Source organism: Hemiscyllium ocellatum, chromosome 18 (assembly GCF_020745735.1).
Source record: "Hemiscyllium ocellatum isolate sHemOce1 chromosome 18, sHemOce1.pat.X.cur, whole genome shotgun sequence".
Classification (NCBI taxonomy): domain Eukaryota; kingdom Metazoa; phylum Chordata; class Chondrichthyes; order Orectolobiformes; family Hemiscylliidae; genus Hemiscyllium; species Hemiscyllium ocellatum.
Genome location: NC_083418.1, coordinates 23,909,616 through 23,931,416, shown reverse-complemented (window position 1 = coordinate 23,931,416; position 21,801 = coordinate 23,909,616). Strand labels below are relative to the sequence as shown.

Genomic DNA, 21,801 nt, shown 5'->3' with positions numbered 1-21,801 from the left:
AGGACTGCAGATGCTGGAGATCAGAGTCGAAGAGTGTGATGCTGGAAAAGCACAGCCGGTCAGGCAGCATCCAAGTAGCAGGAGAGTCAACGCCCTGGGCATGAGCCCCCCTCCTCCCCACCAGTCAGGAATGAACTCATTCCTGATGAAGAACCCATGCTTGAAACATCGACCCTTCTGCACCCCCCCACCGACCTGGACGCTGCCCGACTGGCTGCACCCCTCCAGCACCACGCTCCTTGACTATAGCCAATCCACCCTGTCCTGCACATCTTTGGACTGTGGGAGGAAACCAGAGCACTGGGACGAAACCCATGGAGGCACTGGGAGAATGTACAAACTTCACACAGTCAGTCGCCCGAGGATGGAATCAAACCCAGGTCCCTGGTGCTGTGAAACAGCAGTGCTTGATTCAATATATTTTCTAACTGTCAAGGCAGCTGTTTTATTACAAGTGTTTCTCAGTATCCCACTTACTCTCCAGTGTGTGCTTTAATTGTTTTAATTAAATCCATATGTTGCCAGAAATTGTCAGTTCATAGTAGGTTTGGATTTTTCTGAGAAATCTACTGGAAATAAAGGATTAGTGCCAATTAAAAACATAAACTGTAACGTGAAGATAATTCATAATTTGCACATACCCATATTGACTACTCAATCATGGTTTGATATTTTGTTCTCCCATTTTATATTTTCCATTTCGAAAAGCTGTTGGTAGAGGCAAACATTTTGAGGTGGAAGTACGGATGCTAGGATAAGTTCAAATATAAAAATGTCCTTTGGCACTGACATGAAGAGGTTACCTCCTGTGACCTTCAAAATGTAACCTTTTCTCAATGCACCATCTAGGACTCATAGATTAGACTGCAATTATTGAGTATATTTAAGATGGAGATAGATAGATAGATAGGTTCTTGATTGTAAAGAGAATAAAGGGTTAAGGGGAGAGAGTGAGAGAATGGGGTTGAGAACCTTATCATCCTTGATTGAATGGTAGGGCAGACTTGTTAGGTTGAATGGCCTACTTTCTCCTCCTATGTCTTATTGATTGCATTTCTGACTCTGATGTCATCTTGAAGCGAAATGTTAAATCTGTTCCTCTCTGCAAATACTGACTGATCTGCTGAGTATTTTCAGCATTTTAACATTTCTGTTTCAGACTCCCAGCACCTGCAGTGTTTTCCTTTTTATAGTCAGTTGCTCAAATGGTACATTCCTTCTGATTGTTTCATGAGGAAGTGAACAGAGATAATACATATCTTCTAATCAACCAGCTTAGAGATGTTTATTACACACCTTTGCAGGAGGCAGGTCTTGACTAGACACAGTTGCATTCTATTTTGCCTTTAAACCTCTAACTCAGAGTTGTTCAGGACAAATCCTGTGTTGTTTTATAATGCTCCTGCATTACTGTGTCATTTTTTTTAAAAAAAGGTAACCTCAATGTCATAATATGAGCAAGGTGTGGTTCACATAATGGTTTCCAAAGCACCAAAGGGTGTGTGTGACTCGATATCTCCTGTGCTGTTTTAAATATGTAGTTTAATGTGGAGTTATTGCTGCTAGGATCCACTATACAGCATGAATAGGACCAACTCATAGAATCCCAGCAGGAAGGGGTACTACATTATTAGTGCAGTGTTTCACAAGAATCTTTACAAGGAACTTATGTCAATAAACCTAGTTATATTAGTGTGGTTTGTTTTGAAGGGAGCTGGGTTAAACACAAGCTACCATTTGATATTAATTTCAATATGAACTAGTCATCTGATGCCTCTTTTAACATTTCTCTGTCACATTGTGTTTATAGATTTCGGATATGAATGTCAACATTAATCATTCACAATTCAGGAACAGATACCAATGCTGTGTGTCCACTTTTGTCATTTGTGTAATGCTTACATATTGTTGCATTTGTTACAATGATCAACCTGGGGGTAGAATAGTACTTCAGTCCACAAAAATCAGCCCAGGTCATTTGATGGGTTGAGGTATAAGTTGAGTTGCCACAACAGTGCCGGGATATCCCCAGAGAGACAGATGGTGTCTATCAGTCCAGTCGAGGCCTTCTGGAACCAGTGGACACCAGGGAGGACTGGAATGCGTTAACAATCCTGTCAATGTCAACTTATTCAATTCCTTTGACCTTTCAGGTTGTTTTGTAATCTAGATACAAAAATGCCTGCTTAACCTGTTACAGGTACGACAAAAGAATTATGACTAGGATTTGAAGCCCATGTGGCTTACTCTGTAGAACATCAGACTTCTAATCGGAGTCTCAAATCAAGGTTCAGAGACTGCTTGTAAAATTTGAGTCCGCAATTCTTTTATTTCCTGTGATTGTTTGAAATTCCTGAGCAACTCGTACGGTGACTCAGTGGTTAACACTGCTGCCTCACAGCACCAGGGTCCCAGGTTCGGTTCTAGCCTTGGGTGACTTTCTGTGTGGAGTTTGCACATTCTCCCAGTGTCTGCCTGGGTTTCCTCCCCACAGTCCAAAGATGTGCTGGTCAGGTGAATTGGCCATGCTAAATTGCCCATAGTGCTAGGTGCATTAGTCAGAGAGAAATGGGTCTGGGTGGGTTCCTCTTTGGAGGGTCGGTGTGGACTGGTTGGGCCGAAGGGCCTGTTTCTACACTGTAGGGAATCTAATCTAACTCGTGCTGACCCGTACAGAACGCTTTGTTTTTTGCAACAAAGGTATGAGCTGACTTGTCTAATGGGCAACTGAAGTTCCACTTCTAAAACTCAGAACAAAAATGCTCATTAAAAATAGAATCCCCAAGTGTGGAAGCAGGCCATTCAGCTCATCAAGTCTGCACCGACCTTCCGAAGAACATCCCAACCTGGCCCATCCCCCTACCCTATGCCTATACCCTGCAGGATTTAGACTATGGGAGGAAACTGGAGCACCCAGAGGAAACCCATGCAGACACTGGAAGATTGTGCAGACTCCACACAGCCCTGGGGTGGTCCGTAGTGGTGTTAGGCAACAATGCTAACCACGGGACAACCTTCCCATCAAATTCTTAAAAAGGTCTTCCATTGTAACTCCTGTACTTAGTAGCTATTGATTCATATCCTTACCTTAGGAAGGCTATTTCACTTACCTTAATTTACCCATCTCTGCAGTATCCTGTTAGACTATCCCATTGTTAACTAACCATGCAGTGTGTTTACCTCCTTTACCTGACATCCAAACCCTTTGTAGAAAGAATCTCTGGATGTCAAACATATTCTGTCAGGCCAATTTGGAATGTTTGGAGAATGATCAGAAAACTGGAAAGCTGTTTGATTGGGCACAAGTTAAGCAGATGTTATGAGTCTTGGCATTATTGTAGATAATGATGAGGCTAGTTGTGACTTCAGGGTAGCACACAGGGGATTGTCAAACGTGGAAGTGGAACTCAATGTAGGGAGTATGAACTGAGGCACTTTGTGAGGACTAATGCAATGAACTCTGCTTTCGTCTCTCTTTAGGAATCCTGTGGAATCTGTCTTCCAATGAGAATCTGAAGAACACTCTTGCCCACGATACACTAGAGAGAATCACTGAAGAGATCCTTGCCCCATCCTCGGGCTGGAGTAGTAGTGTGAATGTCAAGCCATTAGGTTCAGAGGATGAGGTCTTCTACAATGCCACTGGCTACATTCGGTACTGCTTCATCTTTTGCATTTCTGCTTGAATATTTTCTGTAATTTTGTTACAACTTTCACTGCTAGCATAAGTCATTTTTATGTGTAAATCAATCACTTAAATTTGAACACTTTTACATCACTGCAAGTGAAGTCAGAAACAGTTAACGTTTCAGAAGAGGAGTCATTACCAGACTTGAAATGTTAACTCTTTGACTCTCCAAAGATGCGGCCAGACCACCTGAGTTTCTATAGCACTTTGAAAAATAAACTGAATGAGTTAAAAGCATTGCCAATGCAGAATTTAAATCCCACTGTCCTTCCTGCTATTGAGGTTAGAGTCTTTCTGACAACTTGTTGAAGAACCGAAGCCAAGTTGCATGGATCAGGAGGACATGTACCTTTAGTAATGGATAAGATGGGGTCAACATGCCATGGGTAGCACTGTTGCCTCACAGTACCAGGGACCCTGGTTTGATTCCACTGTCAGGTGATTGTGAAGAGTTTGCACATTCTGCCTATGTCTCTGTGGGTTTCCTCCGGGTGCTCCAGTTTCCTCCCACAGTTGAAAGATAAGCAGGTTAGGTGGATTGGCTGTGCTAAATCCCATAGTGTCCAGGGATGTGAAGTCGAGAATTGGTATGGGCTTGATGGGCTGAATGGCCTGCTCCCACATTATAAGAATTCAATGAACTTGGATTGATTTACCATTACAACACAATCAATGGATGAATTAAACAGCTTAAGGTGAACAGTCCTGTACTACAAATGATTACGGGAATTCCATTGAGAACAGTTATGGAGAAATAAAAATGATAACTTCACTGCCAAGCTACCATTTTGCAAAAAATACTTCTGTATTATAATAAGAACAATGAGCTACTGAGTTTTTTTTTAAAGAAAAATATTACACGATGTGGTATCTGGAGGAATACTGTGGCAATAATGGCCTTCCCAAGGACTAGTTCAGCCGATGCACTTTTTTCAATATTGTTTCTCTCCCATTATTCACTTTAATGTGAACGATGCTCTTATTGTTCATCTCCTATTTTGTACAGAAATCTGAGCTCAGGAAAAGAAGAAACACGTCAGAAAATGCGGGAATGTAAAGGTTTAGTGGACTCTCTGGTCTACTACATCCAGCAATCTCTGGATCATAATGCAGCCAGCAAGGTAAGGATCTTCTTGATTGCAGTTAGGCAAGAATACAATAAACAGAAGCAGGAGCTATCTTTAGGATGTATCTAATTGGGGCCAAACTTGAAAGTCCCCTTTTCTAGTGAATTCAAACCCGCTTCACTGTTGTAAATTGAGGTACTTGTCAACTCTTCATGTTTGTGGTTGAGAAATTGAGAGTAACAATATAAATGAAACCATCCCCATGAGAGAGTTTCCCAGAGAATGGAAGGATGAAGACTTTCTCAAATTTCCAGGCTGGCCATCAATCCCAACCTGCTCACAAGTTACATGGAGTGGGAGAGCCCTGGGGAGAGGTGTCTGCACTCGCTCCAATCGGCCACTTAATGACTGGATTCTGCCCACTTTCTGAGCAGATTGTCCTTCTTGAGCCTCAGGCAAGGAGGTGGTGAGGCACCTCTCAGAAAGGTCACTTTTCCCCCTTTAGACACCTCCAAAGGTGTGACCCTTGCAGGACCTTTACCGCCTGAATAGCAAGACCCACTGTGAGGCTCATTACCTGCCAACCCACTTGGCTGATCCAGGCCACTAGTCCCAGTGTTCCCCAATATTCCTATCGCTGGCCAGTCAGATAATGTTTCCTGAGGCAGGGCTTCCATGTGTGAGGTTTAGATTACTTACAGTGTGGAAACAGGCCCTTTGGCCCAACAAGTCCACACCGACCCGCCGAAGCGAAACCCACCCATACCCCTACATTTACCCCTTACCTAACACTACGGGCAATTTACGTGGCCAATTCACCTGACCCGCACATCTTTGGACTGTGGGAGGAAACCGGAGCACCCGGAGGAAACCCACGCAGACACGGGGAGAACGTGCAAACTCCACACAGTCAGTCGCCTGAGTTGGGAATTGAACCCAGGTCTCTGGCGCTGTGAGGCAGCAGTGCTAACCACTGTGCCACCGTGCCGCCCTCTAAGTCCAGTCTCCAGCCAATTAATACTTCTTGGTGGGGGTGAAGTGCAGCTACTGCCATTACTATTGAACAAACTGCGTGTATCCGGTTTTCTGTTTCAGCACTTCCATTCCACCTTTCCCTGTATTTTGTGGAATTGCTGTGTATTGTAGTTGTTAGATATTTGCTGGATGTACATTTTGTACTTGCTGGAGCTATTTGTGGTATTTCTTCTTTCCAGTGTGACTACTCAGTGTTCAAGTGGGCTTTGTGTGATAATAGCAATCAGGTCTGAAGGAGCTGCCTGCTTTGAGTGATTAGCCGGTTGGAACATTATCCCACTGCTCAGTTTACGGTATTAATTAGTAACTACATCCCTGTTGATGAGTAACTAGGTTTAAAAAACTGAGAGGCATGACTTTTTTCAGAAATACAGAGATCTACAAATCTGAACTGAAGAAGTGTAGTTTTTGTTTAACTTGTAATTCCTAGCCCAGCTGCAAAACTGGTGGATTGTTAGGGTGTGAATTTGTAGCAAGAAAAGATTGTTTTAAAAATTCCCAAACTAATGAATTTATTAAATTGCCATCTGTAAAACATTGTGCACCTATAAAGTTCCAATTTATTGAAAAACAAACTGTATTCTTTGACCTTGGATAATGAATGCTGTGTTGATCACGTAATTGAAAACGACAGGCTTTTCTGAGAAAGCTGTGCTTCCCATGATTCCTACTGAAACTAGTTTCTCCCCAGTCAAGTACTGAAGCACTGTCAAACATTAACTGGAATAATACGATTGGGAAATCTTGCCTTAAATAAAACAGTACAGCATAGGAGCTGACCCCTCCATGACTGGGCTGCCATCTGCCTGCCCTTGATCAATATGCCTCAATTATCTGCCTGTTTACACGTCTGTCCAAATGCCTTTAAACTTTGCCCATATTTCTGCTTTTACCACATCCTCCTGGCAGTGCATTCCAGGCATCTACCACCGGCTTTGTAAAAACAAAGCTTTCCGCTCATATCCCATTTTAGACTTTTACTCCTCTCACCAGTGACCCCTATTTCCACCCTGGAAAAGAGTCTCTGACTCTCTACCTTATCCATGCCTCTGAGGTATTTTTAGTTTTTGAAAACATGCATACGAGTTTCATTCCTTCAAATTGCAACATTAGTATTTAACACACAAGAGTACAGCACAGCACAGGCCCTTGGGACCTTGATGATGTGCCGACCGTTTATCCTACTCTAAGATCTAACTAACCTACATACTCTTCATTTTGCTATCATCCATGTTTCTATCCAAGAGATGTTTAACTGTCCCTAATGTCTCTGACTCTACTATCACCGTTGGCAGTGCATTCCCCACATCCACCACTTTCTGTGTAAAAGAACTGACCTCTGACCTCTCCCATAAACCTTCCTCCAATCAGCTTAAAATTATGTCCCCTCGTGATAGTCATTGCCGCCCTGGGGAAAGGTCTCTGGCTATCCACTCTATCTATGCCTCTCGCCATCTTGTACATCTCTGTAAAGTCACCTCTCATCCTCCTTCGCTAACATTGCCCTGAATTGCACTGATACCCATATTGTAAGTCATAGAATGTATTAGGAGTTTTTAGGAAGACAATATCATCTTTTGGAGAAGGATTATACAAATGAGCATTTACCCTATACACTAGCCCATGCACATGATGGGAAATAGGAATACAGCACGTCATCTTATACAGATTGAGTTTTAGATTAGCTTGGAGAGAGACACGATTGGATTCAATCTATTTTATCTGTTGATGATCCAACTCATTAGAAACTAAGTTTGATTGGGAGTCCAACTGCTTGATGTGTGTATGTAGTTGGGGGTCTGAAGACGTTAGTGGTAGTCAGTATCCTTTCCCTGGGTGAAATCTCTCGGCTGAATTTCTTGCTGTCACTCGGTAAGCATGATGATGACCAGGGTCTTGTCTCATTCTGAGAGAGGCACCTGGTGGGGTTACAAACTGAGGTTTTTCAGTTCTCTCTGGAAGACAGTGACTGTCTTCAGACAGGGAGCTAATAATATTATGAAAGACCTTTCCCTCTGTTTGTAAACATAGATAACTAGTTGAGGAGCTGAGAAAGAACAGATGTTAACTATACAACAGGCAGCATTGTTTCCAGCCCTTCATGGTAAGTTGCATTTGTCATTTAAGCAAATATCTGAAAGCTGTATCACTATATAGACATAAATCCCATTTGACTTAACATTTCTGCTGTTCCTCCTCTATCTCAACAGAGTGTAGAGAATTCAGCCTGCGTCCTGCGCAACTTGTCCTACCGACTGTACGAAGAAATACCATCCTTTTATCAGAACCGATTGGAGGGCCCTGGCAGGAATGACAGAAATGTGAAGAAAGATGATGTTGTGGGATGCTTCACTCCTCAGAGTCGGAAGGTTAAAGAGGTGAGGGAATTGCATTTCCTATATCGTAGAGGTCAACAGACATTGTCTGGTGTACACAGTCTTTCACTAAAATATAATTCAATACTCTCTCCTTCAGAACTATTTGCTTCCCACAAGACCTGGTGGTGGCAGAGAGGTTGGAGTGGGCAGGGGTATTATTCACAATCTTTTATTTTCAGTTGCTGCACAGTACACAAAATACTAACAAGTTTATCAAAAGCCATTTTTGTTTCACTTAGCACACAAGAGGAACCTGGATTCATCTGGACTATATTAGCAGGAGGATGTCATATATTTGTTGCCTCCATATTTTTATTTGTATAATGGTGAGCAGAGAGCTCCCCCACCCACACCAAGAGTAACTTCTGCTAAGTTTTACTGTTATGGTTTTTAAAACAAAAAAAAACGAGCTAAATGTTAAACTGAAGCATGCCCCCAGTTACTCATAAACGATGTAATCTTGTTTTCTTAGATCAATACAGATTCAACAATATTTTCAGAAGTTACAAAAGATCCCAAAGGAATTGAGTGGCTATGGAATCCCGCTATTGTCCGAGTCTACAGCGGGCTCCTGGACAAGAGTGAGGCCAATCAGCAAACCGCTGAAGCTGCCTTGGGGGCACTACAAAATGTTACAGCAGGGGACTTCAGGGTAAGTTACATCCATGGCGTTCCCATTTAGCAGCAAGCCATTTGTTCTTTGGTGTGGCCATCATTTATTTGACTGTTGCTAATGGTGTGGTCGTCTTGAACCGCTGCAGTCCATGTAATGTCGTGCTATAATGTAGGGCCTTTTGGTTTTCTGACTTAGAACCATATTGGCTCTCCTTCATTGTCACTGTCAGAACGAGGAAGGACTTGGAGAAGAACATGCAGCCAGTGATGTTCTCACGCCTCTCTAGCTTTGTTCTACCATTGTAAGTGGTAGAAGCCAGTGGTTCAGAAGGTGTTGTCAAAGGAGCCATTAGTGAGTTGCTCCAATGCATTTTGTAAATGGTAGATACTCTTGTTGCTATGCACTGGCGAAAGTAGTGAACATTTAAGGTGGTGGATGGATTGATAAAGCAGGTTGAATTTATCCTGCATGAGCTACTTGAATGTTTTGGAGCTGCACTCACCCAAAGTGGATAGTATTCCACCACAGAGTGGTGACTAGTACTTTGTAAATGGTGGAACAGGCTGCAAAGACTCAGCAGGAGAGATCCTTACTTCAGAATTTACCTCTGATCTGGTCTTGTAGTCATGTATTTGATTGACATTCAACCCCTTCATGATACCATGTGGAGTGAATCGAATTTGGCTCAAGGCTGGGACTTGAGGTGCAGGGGAATTCAGAAGGAGGCTGAAGTAGATCTCCATCTCTGTGCTGTTGGCTGAAAAAACACGTACAAGTGCTCCAACCTTGCCTTGTGCAGTGATGTGTTGGGTTCCCATGACTGAGAATGAAGATTCTGTGGAGCCACTGCTTCCTCCTTTAATTGTTCACCACCATTCCCAACAAGACATGACAGGACAGCAGAGCTTTGATCTGAGTGTTTGCTTGCAGGATTGCTTGGCTCTGTTATGACTTACTAATATGCTGCTGAATATACATTTGGTCCTGTTTCGTAACCTCGGTTGGTACTCATAGAATTTTAGAAAATCTACTGCATGGTAGCAGGCCATTCAGTCTGTCACATCTGTGCCAGTTAAGTGAAATCTTCCCAGCCCAATGTTGCCTTCCTATGTTAAGTCTGTGGTTCTACAGGTCACAGTCCTTCAAGTGGACTTTCAAGTGCCTTTGAAAAATGGTGCAAATTTCAGCCTCTACCATTTTTTTTCAGGCAGTAACATTATATTGCTACCACGTTCTGGTTAACAAAATATTTCCTCATTCCTCCTTTAATGCTTCTACAAATTACATCCCCTGTGCTAAAGTAAATAGAGTAAATAAGAAAACAATCTATGGACCCTCATTACTTTATGGATGTCAACTTTTTAATTGCAACATTTAAGAGGCATTTGGATGGGTACATGAATAGGAAGGGTTTGGAGGGATACGGGCTGGGTGCTGGCAGGTGGGACTAGATTGGGTAGGATATCTGGACGGCATGGACCGAAGTGTCTGTTCCCATGCTGTACATCCCTAAGTCTCTAATTTAGACACTTCTCTATTTCCTTTGTCCAAGGAAAACAAAGCCATCTTATCAAATCTTTTGCAATTTCAGTCAGGCAACAGCCTCATAAATCTCCTGTGCGCCCTCGCCAGTGCAGTCATGGCTTTCCTGTAATCCAGTGACCAGGAATATACGTAGTGTTTGAGCTGTGGTTTAATTATTGTTATATGCAGGAGTAAGTGAGGACTGCAGATCAGAGTCGAGAGTGTAGTGCTGGAAAAGCACAACCGGTGTATGCGGTTCTAGCCAAACATCCCTCATCCTGTATGCTGTGCCTCAGCTAATAAATGAATCATTTTTACTGTTTCCTTATACATTTCAGTGCCACAACTTTGGTTTAACAATCAAACCTGATTTAGTTTAAAAAAATATATTTATTGACCTGTCTTACCCTTAAGGACCTGCAGTCATAAAATCCAAGGACCTTCTATTCCCCTACATGACTCCCATTTGTCCTATATTTTCTGGCCTTGTGCTATCCAAAATGCATTACCTCTCACTTCTCCATTTTTCATTCTTCTGCTGACCTGATCAAGCCTTTTTCCATCTTGAAGTCTAAAACTGCCCTCTTCACTGTCAACCGTGTTGTATTCACGCATTTTTTTCAAGGTGGCCCTGTATTTTCATCTAAATGATTAATATAAACTACAGATTTACCTCTCTTATCCAGCATTCTGTGTGCAGTCCAGCAGCCATTGTGGTCTGGTAGCCACGGTAGTTCAGGTTTAAGGCATTCCCCCTGTCTACAAGTCAATATTGACATTCAATTTATAAAGACAGCACTAACTGGTCGTACTGCTGGTTACAAACAAGGTTTGTCAGTCAATGTCCTGACTGTCATCTTTGTACTCTCCAAGCTATAGTAGTGGTATTTTGAAACACTTCCTCAATTTCATGTCTTCAGCACTGACACCTCATCTCAATTGGAATGTCAGTAGCCAAGTCTAATATGGCCAGAAAAAGCAGAAAATCAGGCCACATACTGGGCATCGGTCTTAGTGTGAGGGCACTGACTAGACCGGAAGACCAGGAGATGGGTGAATTGGACACACTGTCTGCTGTCTTGTGGCCCAGGAAATTGGCTACTCCAACAAAAGCCTGAGGCTGACAGGGATACAAACTGCACACAAAACAAGGAACTGAATATTGAGCCCAATGGAGCCAATTGTTAACAGCAAAAAACAACCTGTCAACTATTAATGTTTACTTTGTAAAGTTTGCAGCAAGTCAGTCAGAAACCAAGCTGTATGATGGCCTTTATTGCAAGAGAATTTGAGTACACATGCAAATAAGTCTTGCTTTAATTGCATAGACCATTGGTGAGATTGCACCTGGAGTATTGTGTGCAGTTCTGACCACCTTACCAAAGAAAAAATATTCTTGTCATAGAGGGAGCGTTGTAGAGGCTCACAAACACATTCCTGAGAGGATGGGACTGTCCCATGAGGAGAGATTGAGGAGACTAGGCCTGTATTCTCTAGAGTTTTGAAGAAAGCCTCCTAGAAACCTACAAAATTCTTATTATGGTTGATATTATACTCAAAGGTCATTTCTTCTCCCCATGGGGCCTTGAAGCGGGGGCTGTGGTCTCTAAAACATTTACAACAGAGATGAGGAGGAACTTAAACCCTGAGAAAGGGTTGAATCATTAGAATTCTCTACTGCAGAGGGCTGTGTAAACTCATTCAGTTTCAAAGCTGCGATAGTAGATTTCTAGTTGCTGGTGATGTTAAGGGATATGGGGTAGTGTGGGATTAGAGTTGAGTTAGGTGATTAGCCATGATCCAAGATGGTAGAGGAAGCTTGAGGGGCTGAATGGTCTATTCCTGCTGCTATATTCCAACTCTGAGCCCAATTTAGATCCAAGTATCCATTCTCCCAGCATATGGAACCTTGTCAAAGGCCTGACTAAAATCTACGTAGATCACATCCACTGTCCCTGCCCTCACCAATCCAAATTTCCAGAAAACACAGATCAAGTTAGTCGGATATGTTCTGCCTTTAAGAAATCCATGTTGACTTTCCTTGATTTATCTATGCCTTTCTAAGTGAAGTTTTGTACTATGCCTGGGCATTCATGCCAATCATTTGCTCACAGCAAGAGTTAAGCTCACTGGCCTATGATTACTCCGATGAGTTCTTCCTCCTTTTTAAAATAGTACAGCATTGGCAGTCTTCCAAACCTCTTGCATCGCTATAACTGGGGGAGTTGAAATCTGATTCTACAGATATCAAGATTTTAAAAAATGGCGCTGCTCCTGACACAGACATCAGTTTGTTTTTAGAAAAATTGAAACATGTAACTATTTTCATTTGGTGTGTCATATTGTGGTCAGTCCATCACTTTCCCCCATGTAACCACATTCCTGTTAATTGAATGTTGCGTATATTGGAGCATGACCAATGGAAATATACCATTCTAATCTTTTAAGAAAATATTTATTCTTCCTTGGATGTCTACGTGGCAAGGCCAGCATTTGTTGTTCATCATAAATTATCTAATTTCCCTTGAGTTGATTACCTTGCCAGACCATGTCAGAGTGCAGTTAAGGCTCAATCTGGTCAAAATGGCAGAGTTACTTCTCCAAAGAGTATTAGTAAAACAGATTAGTTTGCATTACGTCAATCATCAATAATTTGGTGGAACAAAAACAGGAGTTGCTGAAGAAATTCAGCAAGTCTGGCAGCATCAGTGGGGAGAAAGCAGAGCTTATTGAAGCCGGGAAAAGGTAGGTGAATATGCTGAAGATTGGGTGGGAGCAAGCGGAAGGGATAAACAATAGGTGGTGCTGGAGCCCAAAGAGAGAGAGAGAGAGAGAGAGAGAACAGCAGATGAGCAGACAGAGGAATGCATAAAGGTCAGCCTGGGTAAATAAACAGCTGCTAATGGAGACCATTAGTGGCTGACAATGGGTGGTTTATGGTAGCAGCCCAAGTGATGACACTGCCTGGTGTGTGAGGTTGGGGGAAGGACATGGAAGAGGGTGCTTAGGCCCTAAAGTTATTGAACTGCTAATAGTCCCCATGAGTACCAGTATACACTGTCAGACAAAGGTACATATTTATCAATTGCATAGTAGATTTTCCTTTAGAACATAAGAATACTTTTTGATTAGATTACTTACTGTGGAAACAAGTCCACACCAACTCTCTGAAGAGAAACCCACCCAGACCCATTCCCCTACATCTAACACTATGAGCAAGTTAGCATAGCCAATTGACCTAACCTGCATATTTTTGGACTGTGGGAGGAAACCTGAGCACCCGGAGAAAACCCACGCAGACACTGGGAGAACGTGCAAACTCCACACAGACAGTTGCCTGAGGTGGGAATTGAACCCGGATCTCTGGCACTGTGAGGCAGCAGTGCTGACCACTGTGCCACTGTTCCGCCCAGATACAGTTTGTAATTCTTTCCAGCAGTTCACAATTTGATGTGCATGATACGAGTTCTCTACAAAATGCTAGTCTCTAGTTGAGATGTGACCTTCTCAATGTTTCTGTTGGCTTTTAGCTCAGTTGACTGGTTCAATTCCCACACTGGCTGAGGTTACTATGAAGGTTCAACCTTCTCAAACTTGCCCCTTACCTGAGTTCTGTTGACTTTCTGAGTAAACTCCCCTCTCATCTTCTCTCGAATGAGAGAGCAGCCCTATGGTCCTCTGAGACTATGTGAACTTCACCAGTTAATTTTGAAGTGACTTTATTGCCTGAACATTGATTTGAACATCTGAGTATGCTCACTCATAAATTTTTCATGATCTATAAAGGCCATTTTTCTTCTCTGTTGTAGGTGCTTGAAATGCATAACTGTTTTCTTGTCTTGTCCTGTGCTCCATCCAACAATGCTGGCTAAATGTATCATTTTAGAGGTTAATTTGATGCTGAACATTAATGTGCCTTTTGCTACTTCATTCTTTTTTATGGCTTTCTTTACTTCCTTCTTCCTAAGCTGTTAATGTACCTTTGTCCGAACTGTTAATCGTGTGTTACAAGATTTGAAAAGAAACAGATGAAAGATTCTTTTCTGAGTTTGGAGAGTTATTTTGCCTAATTTGAATAGACCATGGCTCCTTCAGCCTCCAGAGTGTGATTATGATTGTGTCCCTATCTTTTATTCAGTGGGCCTCTGTGATCAGTCGAATAGCAATGGATCAGGACAGAACATGGTACACTCTCATGAGTTATTTGAAGAGCAACAATGACAATGTGCTAAAGTCATTGACTGGTCTGCTTCGAAATCTTACAGTCCATGCAAGGAACAAGGAAGATATTGGTGAGTAACCACATAACCGCCAATGGAAATCATTGTTCATTTGGATAAATAAGAGCATTTGACAATCTATCCAATAGCTCCAATATCAATGAACAAGGCATTGGCCCAAATTATCAATTTTGATACTGTGCCTGAGCTTCAGCAGATTGGTTTCTGTTTGCTGAAAGTGGTTTGGAGCCAGCAGGAGAAAGGAAGATAAATGTTACTCTTACTCAAGATGAATGAAAGGCAGACTGAGGCAAACATGACAAGTTATGTCAGCTATATGAACCTTTTCCTGATTAGAAATATGGTAGGTTATCATTTGGAAGATTTATCTGAGAATGTTGCAAGGGATCAAATCTTTTCACCCACCCCACTCCCTCCCATTATATTGTTTTATAATATCTCTCTGTGTGCAGAACATAGTTTCCAGTGACCACCCCCATGAGATGTGTAGGCTATCTGTGCCTCAAGTGCAATTCAAATGCATCTTCAGTTTCCATTACTCTGTATGATGGATCATTGCAATTATAAATTGATTTTAAAAAGAACTTTCAAGTTTTATGCCTTTTCCTCTCCATAGCAATCAAGATCATTGGACCTCTCCTGCAAAAGTTGCCAGACGAAAGCAGTCCCTCTTCACCATCAAACGAGGTGGCAGCTAACATTTGCACAATATTTAACAATCTGGTGGTAGAGACCATTGAAGCTCCAAGACAAATTGTAAACCATAATGGATTAAGGAAACTCATGAACATCAAGCACAGAAGAGATATGTAAGTGGGTCACTTGCTGTGAAAACGTGAAGAATGAGTTTGTGGAACACGTGCAAGATATTTTTATAGATCAGTTAATATTTATTTATTTATACGGGAATGTACTGGTACTGGCTCAGCCAGCATTTACTGTCCATCTCTAATTACCCATGAAGGTTGTAGAGAGTCGTGCTCTCTTGAACTGCTGCAGTCCACTTGGTGTTGATACAGTGCTGTTCGAGGTGGAGTTGCAAGGTTTTGACCAATGACAGTCAAGTTGGTATGTTTTCAAGTGATGAGTGGCTTGAATCTTGATCAGATGGGCCGAGGATTGGCAGGTGGAGTTTAATTTAGATAAATGTGAGTTGCAGCATTTTGGGAAAGCAAATCTTAGCAGGACTTGTACACATAATGGTAAGGCCCTAGGGAGTGTTGCTGAACAAAGGGACCTTGGAGTGTAGGTTCATAGCTCCTAACTACCTGCAACTCTACTTTCAAGGATTGTGAAGAAGGCATTTGCTATGCTTTCCATTATTGGTCAGTGTATTGAGTACAGGGGCTAGGAGGTCATGTTGCAGCTGTACGGATATTGGTTAGGCCACTTTTGGAATATTGCGTGAATTCTGATCTGCTTCCTTGCAAAAGATTTACAAGGATGTTGCCAGGGTTGGAGGATCTGAGCTTTAGGGAGAGGTTGAATAGGCCCTGGAGCGTAGGAGGCTGAGGGGTGACATTATGGAGGTTTATAAAATCATGAGGGGCATGATAAATAGACAAGGTATTTTCCCTGGGATGGGAGAATCCAGCGTAAGTTTAGGGTGAGAGCAGAAAGATATAAAACAGACCTAAGGGGCAATGTTTTCACATAGAGGGTTGTACGTGTATGGAATAAGCTGCTAGAGGAAGTGGTGGAGGCAAGTACAATTGCACCATTTAAAACGCACTTGGATGGGTATATGAATAGGAAGGGTTTGGAGGGATATGGGCCGGGTGCTGGCAGGTGGGACTAGATTGGGTTGTGATATCTGGTCGTCATGGACAAGTTGGACCGAAGGGTTTCTCTCTGTGCTGTACATCTCTGTGACTCTAAGAGGAGCTTGCAGGTTATGGTGTTTCCAAGTATTTGCTGCCCTTCACATTCAAGGTAGTAGTGGTTGTGGGATGCTTCAAAGGAGCCCTTGGTAAGTATGAAGAATTTTTCTTCATTCCTTCAGGGGATGAGGACATCGCTGGCTAGCCCAGCATTTATTGTCCATCCCTAGTTGGCCAGAGGGCAGTTAAGAGTCAACCATATTGCTGTGAGCCTGGAGTCGCATGTAGATCAGACAAAGTATAAGGATGGTAGTTCCCTTCCCTGAAGGGTATTAGTGCCCCAGATGGGTTTTTCGAATAATTGACTGGTCATCATTAGGCTCTTAATTCTGGTATTTTTCACTGAATTCAAATTCCACCATCTGACCGGAATTCGAACCCGGGTTCCCGTAACGTTGCCGGAGTCTCTGGATTAACAGCCCAGCAGTCATACCACTAGGTCATTGCCTCTCCTGAATTGACTAGTGAACAAACTATTTTGGATGTATTATTATGTACTAAGAGTTCATTTACATTCTTGTTGTATAAGATGCTATGGGTGGCACGGTGGCTCAGTGGTGCAGGCACCTGGGTTCAATTCCAGCCTTGGGCGACTGTCTGTGTGGCGTTTGCACTTCCATTTTGTGTCTGTGTGGGTTTCCTCTCACAGACCAAAAGTGTGCAGGTTGGGTGGATCACAATTACAGCTCCATGAGGGGTCACCGAGATGGGGTGGGGGGAGATGAGTCTGGGTGGGATGTTCTTTGGAGGGCCAGTGCAGAGTCAGTGGGCCAAATGGCCTCTTTCTGCTCCGTAGGGATTCTATGGAAGAGTTTATATAATAATTTACTGTTGCGTTTTACAATGACTTTTACATCCAAACTTTGGGCCTTCGCTCCAAACAAAAAAAATTTAACTCAACGAGATGCAAGTTGATATATTGGGAAACTATATTAAGACTATATTAAAACTATGTAAGAAAAGGCAAGCAATGGTTAGCATTTAAAGAGTTAATAATTTGCTATGAACATGTATTCATTTAAGATGCAAAGACTGTATGGTAAGCATAAGTCAATTGATGTTAATGAGAGGAGTTAAAGATTGTATAGATCAAACAGAAAGGCTAATAATGTTGTCAAAAAGAATAGTATGTCCAAGGATAGGAAGCTTGTTTTGGCAAGGCAAGAAGAAAGATAATATGCAAGCGTAAATGGTGGCTCAGTGGTTAGCACTGCTGCCTCACAGCACCAGGGTCCCAGGTTTGATTCCAGCCTCAGGCGATTGTCCGTATGGAGTTTGCACATTCTCCCTGTGTCTGTGTGGGTTTCCTCCCACACTCCAAAGATGTGTAGGTTATGGTGAATTAGCTGTGCTAAATTGCCCATAGTGTTAGGTGCATTAGTCAGAGGGAAATGAGTCTGGGTGGGTTACTCTTCAGAGGGTCGGTGTGGACTGGTTGGGCCAAGGGCCTATTTCCAAAATGTAGCTAATCTAATCTCAACCTTTCATAAGAACATAAGATGAATGTACTTTCTATATGTATATGCTCAAGAAGAGATTGGTGAAAGTGAACCTGAGCCCATTAGTGGCCAAGCCAGAAGAATTTACATGGAGAATAAGAAAGTAGCAGGGACCTTTAGAAAGGTACTTTGCTTTTGTCTTAAACTGTGAACTCAGACAATCATGAAATAATGGAGAGTCAAGGGTCTGGTGAGAATGAAAATGTTAGTGTAAGGAAAAAATAGTATGGGAGAAATTATCGAGATGAAGTGACGCTAAATCCAATGAACCTGACGACTGACATCCTGGGGTTTTAAAAGAGAGACATGTAGAGATAGTGGGTGTTATTGGTTTTCATCTTCGAGAATTCTGAATTGGAAGGTAGTAAACCTATAATCCAGCTGTTTAACAAAGTAGGGAGAGGGGAACCTGGGGACAGGTAGGCCGGTTAACCTAATCTCATTATAAGGCATGTAGAAAATCATGGTAAGATTGAGCAGAGTCAGCACAGGTTTATGGGGGGATATTATTTTTGATGAATTGAAGATATAATGAATATATTTTGAGGATGCTACTGATGAGGGTGAGCCAGGGGATTGAGCATAACTGGACTTCCAAAAAACATTCGATTCAGTCCCATGCAGGAGTTGACAACACAAAGTTAGGAGGTTTGGGGATTGGAAGTAATAAATTTGCATGGATTAAAGTTTGGCTAATGAGCCAAAGAAGCACAGAGTAGGAACAAATGGGACATTTTTGGGTTGCCAGCATGTAACTAGTGGGATAAGAATCACGTACTTTGACCTCATTACTTTATAAGCTGTATTACCAATATGCACTCAGTCCCCTTAACTGAGTTTGCTGATGATATGAAGTTAGTTTGGAAAGTAAACAGTGAGGATGATACAAAGCACTGAGGATGATACAAACAGCTCTTTTGAGGCTGTGGGAGCACCACTGCGGATGGAATGCAATAAACTAAAGTTACCCATAATAAAACTAAATTACTGCAGATGTTGAAGCTCTGCAATAAAAAAAACAAAGTGCTGGTTCACACTCAGCAGATTGGCAGCTTCTGTGGAGAAAGAAACCGAGTTAATGTTTCACGTCCAATATGAATCATTTTCAGGACAGCTTTCTAACACAGGGCTGTATTACAGGGACAAATTGAATGAATAGACCTCAATTTCAACATTCCCTTGAATTTAGAAGAACAAGAGGTGATACAAATGAGACACCAATTTGTTAAGGAGGTGGTATTGTGCAACGACCCTATATTAACTTTGCAATGATGTCACAGACTTGCATATTGCTGGGTATAAATACCAAAATGTGGGAAGGGTTAGCACATACTGGCAATCATGTTCTGTAAGGCACACTAGAGTTTGACTGTTTGGAAGATTCCCAGAAAGCACATGGATCAACATTCAAAGATGGATCAGTGAAAACTTATGGTGTGGCATAAAAACATATGACAAAAGACCATGCCGGGCAGATGTTGAGAAGATATATCTGTTAGTGGGGGAACTCTGGAACTAGGAGGCAGAAGAAGGGGACACTTCATTAAAACTGAAATGAGAAGAATTTCTTCTCAGAAGGTAATGAATATCTGAAATTGTCTACTCCATAAAGTCATGGAGGCACAATCACTGAATATATTTAAAGAGGAGGAAATATTGGGAACTTGATGGCTTATCTATGAGATAACATAGAAGAGGAGTTGAGGCTTGGGTTGGATCAGCCATGACCTTGCTGAATGGCAAAGTGGGCTTGAGGAACCAAATGGCCTACTCCTGTTCAGAGTTCTTTTATTCTTAAGTTGCTTCTCTAGGCTGGGGAATCTAGAATGTTCAGCTTCTGAAAGGTATTGGCTGACTGGAACCGAGATATGAAATTTCTTCAGTCAAAGATTTTTGGAGTTGTTGCCCTCATAGTTGTGGATGCTCAGTTGAGTGTGTTTAAGACCAAAACAAAACAGATTTTTGGATACCAAGAGATAGAGGGGGGTGTAGCAGACTGCAAGGACCAAATAATCTACTCTAGTTTTAGTTTTATTTGTTGAGTTCCTCTTTATTTTGAGAATACCAACCAGTGCATATACTTCAATTTTCCCATGAGTGAATCAACCTTAAATCAGAACCTCCTGATCTGTTAGTAATCATCAGTTTGAAAGATATGCAGATTAAAGGTGAGATTACATTAAATTTCTCAATCTCATTTTAAACAAGCCCAATTGTCCTACTTTTATGGGCAGTGCGGTGGCACAGTGGTTAGAACTGCAGCCTCACAGCGCCAGAGACCCGGGTTCAGTTCCCGACTCAAGCGACTGACTGTGTGGAGGTTCCTCCGGGTGCTCCGGTTTCCTCCCACAGTCCAAAGATGTGCGGGTCAGGTGAATTGGCCATGCTAAATTGCCCATAGTGTTAGGTAAAGGGGTAAATGTAGGGGAATGGGTGGATTGCGCTTTGGCGGGTCGGTGTGGACTTGTTGGGCCGAAGGGCCTGTTTCCACACTGTATCTAATCTAATCTAATCTCTTCAGGGCGCACAGTTTTGCATGCACATAGAGCTGTACAGCACGGAAACAGACCCTTCGGTCCAAATTGCCCATGCTGACCAGATATCCTAAATTAATCTAGTCCCATTTGCCAGCATTTTCCCATATCCCTCTTAACCCTTCCTATTCATGTACCCATGCAGATGCCTTTTTAAAAGTTGCAATTGTACCAGCCTCTGGTAGCTCATTCCATACACACATCGCCATCTGTGTGGAATAATTGCCCCTTAGGTGCCTTTTAAATTTTTCACCTCTCACCCGCAACCTATACCCTCTAGTTCTGGATTTTCCCCCACTCCAGGGAAAAGACCTTGTCTATTTACTCTATCCACACCCCTCATGATTTTATAAACCTCTATAAGGTCACCCCTCAGCCTTTAACGCTCCAGGGAAAACAGCCCCAACCTATTCAGCCTTGTACCCTCTAACTCTGTGGGAAGCTAGAGAAGTGATTGCTGGGCCTCTTGCTGAGATACTTGTATCATCAATAGTCACAGGTGAGGTACCAGAAGACTGGAGGTTGGCTAACGTGGTACCCCTACTTAAGAAAGGTGGTAAGGAAAAGACTGGGAGCTATTGACGGGTGAGCCTGACATCGATGGCAAGTTGTTGGAGGGAACCCTGAGGGACAGGATGTACATGTATTTGGGTAGGCAAGGACTGATAAGGGATAGTCAACGTGGCTTTGTGCATGGAAAATCACGTCTCGAGTGACTCATTAAGATGACGAGAGGGGTTCGGCCCCCACACATAGCTACTGGCTCAAGAACTTCCTTGAGGTAATTGGGGAACCTGAAGACAAGTGCAAACTGAAATCCTTTTGTTTCCATGCTTTGATGACTCATTGATTGAGAGGGTATTCTGTGGTCAGCATTTATTTCATTGTGCAAACTTATTTTGTGTAAGTGCCCAATGATAAGAGTAATAGAAACAAATATGAATTTTGGCTAGCCCAGTTCATGTCTGCCCACTTTTTGTTTTCAGTGAAGCTGAGAAAGCAGTAAAAGCTGCCTCCAGTCTTCTGGGAAATATGTGGTATTACAAGTCCTTGCATCGCGACTACAAGTCGGTAAGTATTTATGCGATTAAAACTAACAACTCCACCCAGACCAGTTCGACCAGCTCTGTTACTTCACTAAGTATTTGCTGACAACAACAATCAGTGAGTTAATGGTAGATCTTTGTTTTGAAACAGTGTCATGTGCCCATGTGTAATGATTTCCAATTGGTCTTAAAAGGGCTACTGACCCTATTCACTTGAGATCAAAGATGATAAATCTACTCCAAGTCTGCTGCAGGCTTCATTTTTGTCAAATTGGGCCCTCCCCAAGTCGTAC

At 42.3% G+C, this 21,801-nt stretch overlaps 1 protein-coding gene across 2 annotated transcripts in view; it reads left to right on the top strand.

Moving 5' to 3' along the window:
• LOC132824366 (plakophilin-3-like) overlaps nucleotides 1-21,801 on the top strand; it is a 72,791-nt gene that overhangs the window by 38,886 nt on the left and 12,104 nt on the right. For both annotated transcript variants that reach the window (XM_060838759.1, XM_060838758.1), the window contains exons 6-12: nucleotides 3,481-3,655; nucleotides 4,695-4,809; nucleotides 8,001-8,168; nucleotides 8,641-8,820; nucleotides 14,447-14,600; nucleotides 15,166-15,358; nucleotides 21,449-21,533. In XM_060838759.1, the coding sequence (XP_060694742.1) occupies nucleotides 3,481-3,655; nucleotides 4,695-4,809; nucleotides 8,001-8,168; nucleotides 8,641-8,820; nucleotides 14,447-14,600; nucleotides 15,166-15,358; nucleotides 21,449-21,533 (1,070 nt within the window). The remainder of the gene's footprint in view (nucleotides 1-3,480; nucleotides 3,656-4,694; nucleotides 4,810-8,000; nucleotides 8,169-8,640; nucleotides 8,821-14,446; nucleotides 14,601-15,165; nucleotides 15,359-21,448; nucleotides 21,534-21,801) is intronic.